Here is a 9,954-nt window from a genome sequence, read left to right on the forward strand (position 1 = left end):
TGTGCTGTCCTGCTGGCCTTTTTTCTTCTCCGAGACAGACCTCAAAGTTTTACACAGCTTAGCTTTCTTAAGGACTTTTTCAAGGGACAAAAATTATTTAACTATCATTGTATTGTAATATATATAAGTTGATAAATGGTATCAATATTCGTGTTTTTATCTCGCAAAAATGTATAATATATATATATATATATATATATATATATATATATATATATATATATATATATATATATATATATATATATACCGGTGTATATATATATATATATATATATATATATATATATATATATATATATATCATATATATATACCGGTATATATATATATATATACCGGTTATACCGGTATGTATATATATATATATATATATTATATATATATATATTATATATATATAGATATATATATATATATATATATATATATATATATATATATAATGTCGCGTGAAAGTCTGCGTAACACCTAAGTCCTGTTTTCTACTTGTTATCAATTTTTACTGTGTATGTATTTATGTATGTATATTATAAATATATATATATATATATATATATATATATATATATATATATGTTTGTATGTATTTATGTATGTATGTATGTATAACATCAAGTTGATTGTATCAATATTCAGAGTGTTTATCTCATAAAATTGTACATCAATATTCATGAAATGTATATAAAATGTTTACATATATGTATATGTTCAAGGCCAACATAATCTATTTTATGTGGACAATCTGCATGCATGTTATGTCTTCTCTTGAGAATGAATATTATGGCTGAGCTGCTTTGCGTTTACTTTAGATCTTGCTGTAACAGATCGCTCATTTGTTGTTCTGTGTTTCATCACCCTTGCTCGTTTCTGAATGCTTATCTTGGATTGTATTGTTTTTTATTGTAAGTGAACAACGAAGGCCGTTGAGCATTTTGCTTTAGAGATTATTCAGTGGTCCGGGTTTCCTGGCTCCTCAGAGAGACTTGATTTGTCTTCCTCCTCTGCTGCATGCCTCTTGCCGTAGTTCACATCCTCTCTTGTTCCTGGATTTCAATCACTTTGGATGAATTTTCCCACTTGACAGTGCTGTCCTCTGGTGAAATATCTGGTTACGAGACAAAAGCATCTAATCATCTTACTTGGAGTGATTTGTGCTTCCTCTTGCTCCTCACGCCATGTAGGCCCGGACAGCACTGCGTATCGTTGTACGGCAGAACGGACACTGTCTGAGCTGGGAGGAACACACATCACAAGTCACCAAGTGTCCACATGGTTGGAACAGCATGCATACGTCACTGTCCATGCAAATTTTACATGTTTTCTTTTGTTTCAACTCTTCAAGCTCATCAAGCATTTCTTTTTGACTACTCAGACCTGAAAATAAATAACATCAAAAGTTTAACACAAGTCATAAAACATTAATATTGATCAGTGACTTACTAGTTGAAAGCACTTTTACAATAGGACAATTTGCCAGGAATTTTCATGGCCTCACCTGATTCAAATGATGAACTTCCGTACTGGTCTATAGTTATTGATGAGACTCCCCCAACGGCACCGAGTAACTGTTCATCCTTTTCACCGGTATTGTCATCTGCATCATCATCATCATCATCATCATCATCATCGAGTGATGATTTGCCGGCAGCAGAAAGTTTTTTCTCCAGATCCCAGACTGCAATCAACAAGTCATGGGTGCTTTTGTAACACTCTCTGTTTCGTTTAACGTGTTTCCTGACAACTGACTTCACCATATCTTTGCTGTAGCCCATGTCCAACACAACTTGAGCTGTGTCAGTTCTCATGAAGTCATTTACCTGTTGAGCAACTAAAGGAAGAAGAAAGCGAACATTAATACTGTATTATGGGTAATTTATGATGTTTTCAGCATTTTTGCTGTCTGTTAATCACATTCTCTGAATCTACACCAATATTACGTGTCTCATGAAATTGCCACTACTCAACTTCTCAACACATCCTCTGTGTGTGTTAAACTAAAGACCAACTAGCTGTATCTTTTAGCATTATTTTTATGATTTTACTTTCAAACTAAAATAAGTTTGTGAGAATGTATTAATTTAGCTGTCTGTATACACTTATTATTAACTACCTGCTGTCAGTGCTGTGACTGTAAAAGCAGTAAAATGCAGGAAGAGCCCATATCCAATCAGAGGATAGAATTAAGAGAAAACAAGGAGAGAAGAGGAAGATATTTTATGGTCAACAAATTTCTTACAGCTAGAGGGGCTTTAAGACCGATATCATTATGGGGAGGGGGTGAATTTTAGTCCAGACAAGATTCATCTGTCAACAATGACATTTCATATCTAACATTATGTATAGTATTGGTTTGAAATATTTTCCATTTCAATGTACTTGTGTGACATCAGAAAAATATGACTGTTTTATAGAATAAGAATCATGAAAATATCAAAAGATCTGGCTAAAAGTTACTTTTCATGGTTGTACTTTTCTTTTAATTATGTTATCTCCTGACTGCAAGGGAAAACTGCATATACACATACTTGGCTGAATGCTATGAGTACATGACTAGTCTGGACAGTTGTGTCAAAGTTTCCCGGTAAAAGTTGATGGGTAAACTTTGAAGGTTCAAACGGCGATAAAGTATGCTCAGCTAAAGTTATTGGGCACTTCATTTATTGGGTACATGGTGGACTTGAATACTAGGTATATGAACAATTAATTTTTGGTCAAACGGGCCAAGAAACTACACATAAGGGAATCTAGGGTCCATGAAAAACTCGTAATTGTACCATTCTTGGTCACTTTTGTTTTTGAGAACTTATATCTGCATGTGTGTAACTTCTATCCGCATTCTTTGAAACGATGATTTGCCAGATTTTGTAGTCTATTCCTAAGTCTGCTGCTACCAAAATATGTTACAATTAATGTTAAATTACATGTATGTTGAAGGGAGGGGTCATCTTATCTGTGGCTTCACAACTTTCTGTTTTGATAAATCTCACCTCTTCCCATATATCAGCAAATTCGAGCAAATATGAAGCAAATTCAGAAATTGATGCATGTTCACAGTTCACCACTTTTGTAGCTTTCCAATCACTGCGAGACTTTGCCAAGTAAACCTTGGTCCCTTCATTTAAATGAAACTGCTTAGGCCGCTGTCACCACTTTCTGTACAGCTGCTAGACTTTAAAATTTTGGATAAGCACAGGGGATGTTGCAATTTGGTATGCATGGCAACACATGCGTCGTATGAGTCTTATACGCACAGCCACAGACAAAATGACCCCTTCCCTTGTGGGTACACACTTGGGGATAGGTTCGGGTTAGAGAGAGACAGGATAGGCCGGAGACAGCTTTGTATTGTGTCATTAGTTTGTCGTGTCATTCATTGATATCCTGGTCTCGGCACCAACAAATGTGGGTTACACACTTGGGGATAGGTTCGGGTTAGAGAGAGACAGAATAGGCCGGAGACAGCTTTGTGTTGTGTCTTAGTATGACCAAGTTCAAATCTATCTTTAGTACTATCGCAGGTCCATATATACAGTGTAGTATGAATAATCATTAGGATCAATGAATGACACGACTAACTAATGACGCGCCCAATGAATAATCTACATAATTAGTAAAGGAGTTGGTGGGTGGAGCTACACCATACATGTGATTCCCAACATCCCTTTCAGGTCGGCATTAAAACACTTACCAAATGTTTTCCTAGACCTTGCCCCATTCCTGTGATCAGTCTGAAATGAACAAGAACAACTTGTCATGAATAAAAAAGTAATCCGGTAATGTTGATTTTCAGTCCCATAAAGGAAAGTTCCTCAATAAGGTTGCATTCACAAACACCTCTGGAGGTGGGGGAATTCCAAGAAAAGTTCTCAGCTTATTTCAATCGCCACCCCCAAACAACCTAATGAGGTGTTTGTGAATGCAGCCCGATTACAAATTTACAGTGTAGAGTCTCATTTGAACTGGTAATTACGGTATTTTGTTTCAAGCCATTATATTACTGCTATTTAATTTTATGACTATAGTGTTTTACTCATATGACCAAACTTGTTGTTTAATTCTGTTGACTTTACAATGGTCAGGCCTAAGACGTAGGGAGAGTCAATGAACCCGTGAAAAACAAAGAGTCAGGTGTCAAGATTCTTAATAACAAACCTTTTGTGGGTCATTTTGAGCGCAGGGTTTTGGATATTTGTCCGCCACGTATTTCATGAATGCAGAACCCCTGTGTTTTAACAGGAATTGACACTTGGGAAACCACCTTGCGTGTTCTATCCATGGTTCGTCTGTCGGTTCCCAATTCCTCAATGCACCGTCACAGTGAAAGCATCTCACGTTATCCTCGATACCTATAAAGACAGTAAAATATTCAATAAAATGCGTATCATCGTTCTTTAAGATCTTTACTTCTCTGTTTCAGAGTCAAAATTCATAAGAGAAAAGAGGGAGGGGTGGGGGGGGGGGGCAAAATTTGTTTCCAGTAACATGCTCCAAAAAATTAGGGTGGGTAGGTAGGAGAAAGTTTTATCGCTTTTTTGTTGGCTGAAACCCATAGAATAAGCTAAAATTTAGAGTTTACTTAAATTTTTGAAAATGCGATAAAAATGTCTTGGGTATATGTGGACTTTGCAAGGGTTAGTTGGATTACCTGAAACACATCTATTATTTTATAAAGCCCTATGGAAAATGCTTGAATCCTTCACTGTGTGTGACTCATCACTGTTTCTCTTACTGTTTTTACTTACACTTTCAACAATGCTAGATTTTCTTTCTGCTACAAATGATATTCTCATCCCAGCTACAGACATGTGAGCTCAGTGCTGTGAGGGCCTGAGTCGCAGAAAGGCAATGAGTCGCAAGAAGACATTTGGTGTTTATTGTGAAGAATGCTGTGATGTCACATGTTTGTTTACTTACCAGTGAAGAAAAATCCAGCTTTTGCCAAGAATTCCTGTGACACACAGCCTTTCCAGCTATCGTAGCTGCCCAATCGTGCAGCTTCCTCCACAAAATTTGGATGTTTAGGCTTTTGTGCTCCAGGAGAAGATTCAGACTGCGCATGTGCACCCACAACGGTGTCATTTTCTGAATGTTTCCTACCGATGAATTCAGCTTTATTGTGATCTCTCGGTCGCCTTCTGTCTGATGGTCCGATGTTTATCACTGACTGTTTTGAAGTAGTAGGTCGCATTGGTTCATTTCCCACATCCTCACCCCTCACAAAGTCACAAGATGGAAAATAGTACCGATGTTCATCTATCGGTATGTCACCTTGTCGCCAGTTTTTGAGGACACCACTGCAACAGAAACACTGGACTTTGTCTTCTGTCCCGGCATAATAGAACCCCGCTTTAGCCAAATCTTCCGGCATGACAGGTGCATTCCTTGGCCAGTATATGAAAGTCAATAATCGTTTATACTCACTTTTTAAAACCCTATTTGCTTCTTGATACTTTGGATCATTTTCAATGTCATAAATCAATGAGTAATTTTCTTTATCATCATCATCTTCGTTACTCGTCTCTCTTTTGTAATCTTCCTTATCATTTGTTATCCTTTTATTCTTATTCTTCTTCTTTTTCTTTTTCTTGCCGTTGTTTCCACTTCCATTTGTTTGTTTGTTGTTTGGTTCCTCATATTCGCTTATTTTTTTGGCGCTTTCTTCTGTTCGTTTGTCAACACTGCCCAGCGGAATGTTGTTAGTGTCTTTGCCATTGACAAAGTCACAGTGTGGGTACTGCCGCTTGTGAATTTCCATGACAGGCCCAGTCAAATCTTCATGACTGATTCTTCCTCCGCACGAAAAACATTTTGTGGTGTCTTCCTTGCCTGTACAGTACAAACCTGCCTTAGCCATGGCGATGGGAGTCACCCGTGCTGACCTGGAGAGACACCAAGATACATATGTTGCTAAGCGATCTGCTTCTCTGTGAAGACCGACCGCCATTATGTAGGCCTGATTCATAGAATTGCAAGTATGAGACCTCTGAATAAACTAGCAGCAGTGTCTGGAATGTGATACTCTGCATAAGATAAAAAAGAGTGAAGTTAGTTTTGAACCATCCAATCCTTGGCTATCATCCTGTAAGAGCAAGTTGTTTAAAAGTCACCAGATTATCACCGGATTAACTTTGACAAAGTCAACAATGAGTGCACCAGCAAGGTATATGAATATATAACTTGCTGGTGCGCTCGTTGACTTTGTCAAAGTTAATCCGGTGATAATCTGGAGACAGCGTCCACAGATTAGTAATTTACCTTTGCTTACTTTGGCAAATTAGGCACTCAAACTGGTCAGAAGCTGACAGTTAGTCATTATCAGTGATAATGATAAGTGACAAAACTTCGCTTAAGATTATCAAGGACAAATACGTTGCTCGGCTAAGGAGGAAAAGAAATCGTTACAAAACCAGTGCTAACAAAAGACAAAGACACCAAAGCTGCAAAGAAAGGTTGGTAGTATAAATCTTTATTAGCAATACATATCATAGTCAAACGTATTAAAATAAAATAAACCATAGCAATAACATCCTTTTGCTCAGACACCCCTACACCCATCCCTATCCCTGGAGACGGATTTTTGTGCGAGGCCCTATAGTACAGCTATCCTTGATATCCCTGTTTGCATGTCCAAAAATGCTAAAAAAGAAAACGGAAGTATTAATATGCAGCAAGTGATAAAAGACAATAATGTTGCATCAACAGCACCAAACCAGCAATGTTAGGAATAAAAAAAAGGAAGAAAAAGGAAAAAACCCAGAAAACCGCGTTGCCGCATCACTTTTGCTGAATGTCAAGAACGATTTTTTTTGTGGCCTTAGCCTCAGTGATATCTAATCTTCCAAATGTTTTACGCACTAAAAATTGGGCACAAAATGATTTTGAGTCAGAGCTGAAAAGACCATCGCTTCTCCCCTCTCTATCTTTCTCTTCCTATGATGCATCAGTCTTTTGACAATGACTGACTGACCATTATCTGAAAGTAAAAAAATCGGTCACAAGATGATTTTGAGTCAGGGCTGAAAAAACAACCACTTCTCCCCTCTCTAGCTTTCACTTCCCACGATGCATCAGGCTTTTGATAATGACTGACTGACAATTACCTGAAAAGTAAACTTATTGTCGGACTCAGAGTCACTTAAACTACAAAAACAATTCCCTTTGTGATAGCCATAAAGGTCAATTACTATATCTGGTACTGACGTAATCCAGTCTACACTGGTTTGGAGCCAACTTTCCAGGTTTTTTGGGGGTTTCGTATAAACTTTGTTGGAGAGACTATAATTTACTTTTGTCTTCATTGTTTATTCTGAGCAACGAGGCGTTATCCATGTTCTGGGCGGCCGTATAACGCCGGTAACACACAGCCCTGCCAAGCAGAGCTAGGTTGCAAGGTGAAATTTTTTCTGTGTACCAGACCTTCCATTGGAACACGTGATTCACAGGTAATTGCAAAACAAAATTGATGAAAACAAACCACATGTGCTCATGGTCATGCAAAGACTGGCCCTCAATGCTGGCTGCAATAATTGTAGCCCTTGGTTGGTGGGGATTGGGCTTCTGTCGTGCGGCTCGCGCCTTGCCCCAACCAAGGCGCGAGCCGCACGACAGAAGCCCAATCCCCACCAACCAAGGGCTACAATTATTGCAGCTAGCCCTCAATGCTGACTGTCATAAATGTACTCCTATATGAGGTGTATTTCTGTCAGTCGTTTATCCAACGGAAATATTAAGACGCCGCTTACATGATAGGGACATGTATTATAAACATATTTTTGCAATCAATATACATTTTACATTTCAATGTGGCCCATAAGTGCCGAAACTTTAGCAGTACGGTGACGTTTTGCTTTATACTATGCGACTACATGTATGATGATCTTGCATGCTGTAGTTAATTTGGCAAATTTTTTGGCAAAAAACAACTCCTCAGTAGTCATACATATTACATAACGGTGTGATGGGAAAGCAGTAAGACCAACTATCGTGACCTACACTGCATCACCATGTTCATGCAGTTGGACTAGCCCGGCCCTGCGTACGTGCTGTGTGTTCCCGGCCTAACGCCGGGAACACACAGCATTGTACGAAGTGCTAGGCGAGGACCAGGGACTGACTCATGGGCCTACACGGAAGATAACAGTTAGTCAGACTATAGATACAAGTAGTCTTCCGCTCTATACTACAGTCCAGTCAATGGTAAGACCTCTTAGCCCTACGCTGCCGGCAACGCCTGTCCGCGACACATACAAAACATATAACTTTGGACTGGTCGAGGCCGTCACAATCGGAACATTGAATTGAAACAAACTTACCGCTGGCCACTACAAGCGAAATAACATCGAAATCGTGCACCAGATGATCGGTTTGAGCAAAAGTGGGCGTCGAAAGAAACACTTCCTCTCTAATGCGTCCGAATAATAAAAGTAGTTCACTGTATAAGTTGGCTAATATTAGTAATAAAGCGACCTGGGCCAACACCGATACCGCCATATTGTCATGATTGATCATTGAAGTCAGAGATCGAGGGCGGCTATAATATATCACAGTCACGTGACCTCCCATGACAGGCCACCCGCTGCGTGGCTGAGTCCCACAGTAGTTGTGTTGGATCCCATCTAATAGTACTAATAGTAATACATCTTGAAAATTTGAAGTTCTTCATCGGCTCTTCTCCTGCTGCTCATAGGTATTATGGGAGGGATGGAAACTTTTATGATGTAAAATATCCTATGAAGTCATCTCAACATAATAGCACTTCCTGCATAAACTCGGACCGAATAGGGACTTTCTTGCGAGCATAAACAATGCTGGGAAATTTGACATTCGCAAAACGATTCGTGGGAAAGGGAAATGATAGTAAAATTGCTATCAAAAAGGTTTTCTCCTTCCAAGAAAGAGAGAGAATGAAAGAAAGACATTAAGGTTGGAAAGAGAGAATAGGAAAAAAGCAAATGCTGTGTGTTGAGTACCATACTCAGAATTATTGTCACACATGATTATTGTTAAACCCGACAGACGAGTTCTGTTCTGATCCAGGCAAGACTCACATAATCATAGGTACCGTAATGATTGGAACTCACCTTTACTACTTTGCCGGTCCGCAAAACTAGCGACGACACTTCGTCTACAAGGCGTAGGGTGCTCTTATCGCGCGTACCTACTAGTATATTTCGCAGCCTGTAGTGCGGTCCGTCGCTCGAGGAGCGTAGAGCGTCATCGAACGATGTACTGGCCCACTGATTGGCCGCACGATAGACTGAAATAAGCCGCCGGAGTATTTTCTATGCATTAGTGTCGACTCACGGTTTTGTGGAGGGACCGTGGTCGACTGGATCAATGATTGCATAAGGCGTCTGATTGTAAAATAGCCCGCCCATTTTCAGCCAATAAATCCAGGGCTAAATATGATTGGACCTCGAAATTTGAATTTTTATCTGGTGCTTATTATTGGGTTAAACCGTTATTCGTCTTGAGTCGCTCAACTTTGTGTCCGAACTGCACATATTGTTTTATGTGACATTCTACATGTAATCTAAATAGCAGTAATAACGTTCGAAAATAGCCCTGATAGGGAGGCTATCCACACTTGATTTTCAGAAGTTACATTCTCTTCAGTTGGTGTCACTTTCGTTTCCAAAACACACGCTTTTGATTCGTGAATTTTCTTGCTATTTGAGTTCCATCGTTTCTGAATGGAAGTGAAACGAAAAAGTGGAACAACACCCATGGTTTATTCCGTCGAGTAACATGTACTCTGTTTTGACATTTATTTTCGCACAGACTTGGGACACGTCTATCCTCGCTGGCTTGCGTACGACTATGGTGCCATGTTCCTTCTGTGTTGCGACTTCCGTGGCAAAGACCGAGCGAAGAGAGGCTATGAGCTTTTATGCTAAAAAGCTCAGATAAGCGTCGAATGTAGTACGCAAGCCAGATAGTGTCACTGAAGAG

At 39.2% G+C, this 9,954-nt stretch overlaps 1 protein-coding gene across 2 annotated transcripts; it reads right to left on the reverse strand.

Moving 5' to 3' along the window:
• Nucleotides 1–830: 830 nt before the first annotated feature.
• On the reverse strand, nt 831–9,256 carry LOC139119014 (baculoviral IAP repeat-containing protein 7-like). 2 transcript variants are annotated; one of them, XM_070682627.1, is made up of 6 exons: nt 9,084–9,256; nt 4,918–6,023; nt 4,156–4,349; nt 3,692–3,731; nt 1,499–1,831; nt 831–1,377 (listed from the first exon to the last, which is right to left on the reverse strand). In XM_070682627.1, the coding sequence occupies exons 2-6, from the start codon at nt 5,963–5,965 to the stop codon at nt 1,172–1,174; spliced, it is 1,821 nt and encodes a 606-aa protein (XP_070538728.1). In that variant the 5' UTR covers nt 5,966–6,023; nt 9,084–9,256; the 3' UTR covers nt 831–1,171. The 2 variants fall into 2 exon arrangements, with proteins under 2 accessions (XP_070538728.1, XP_070538727.1); XM_070682626.1 differs by lacking the exon at nt 9,084–9,256 and adding an exon at nt 8,316–8,531 and having other exon boundaries at nt 1,032–1,377.
• Between the last annotated feature and the right edge of the window lie 698 nt (nt 9,257–9,954).

Source organism: Ptychodera flava, chromosome 19, assembly GCF_041260155.1.
Source record: "Ptychodera flava strain L36383 chromosome 19, AS_Pfla_20210202, whole genome shotgun sequence".
Taxonomy (NCBI): domain Eukaryota; kingdom Metazoa; phylum Hemichordata; class Enteropneusta; family Ptychoderidae; genus Ptychodera; species Ptychodera flava.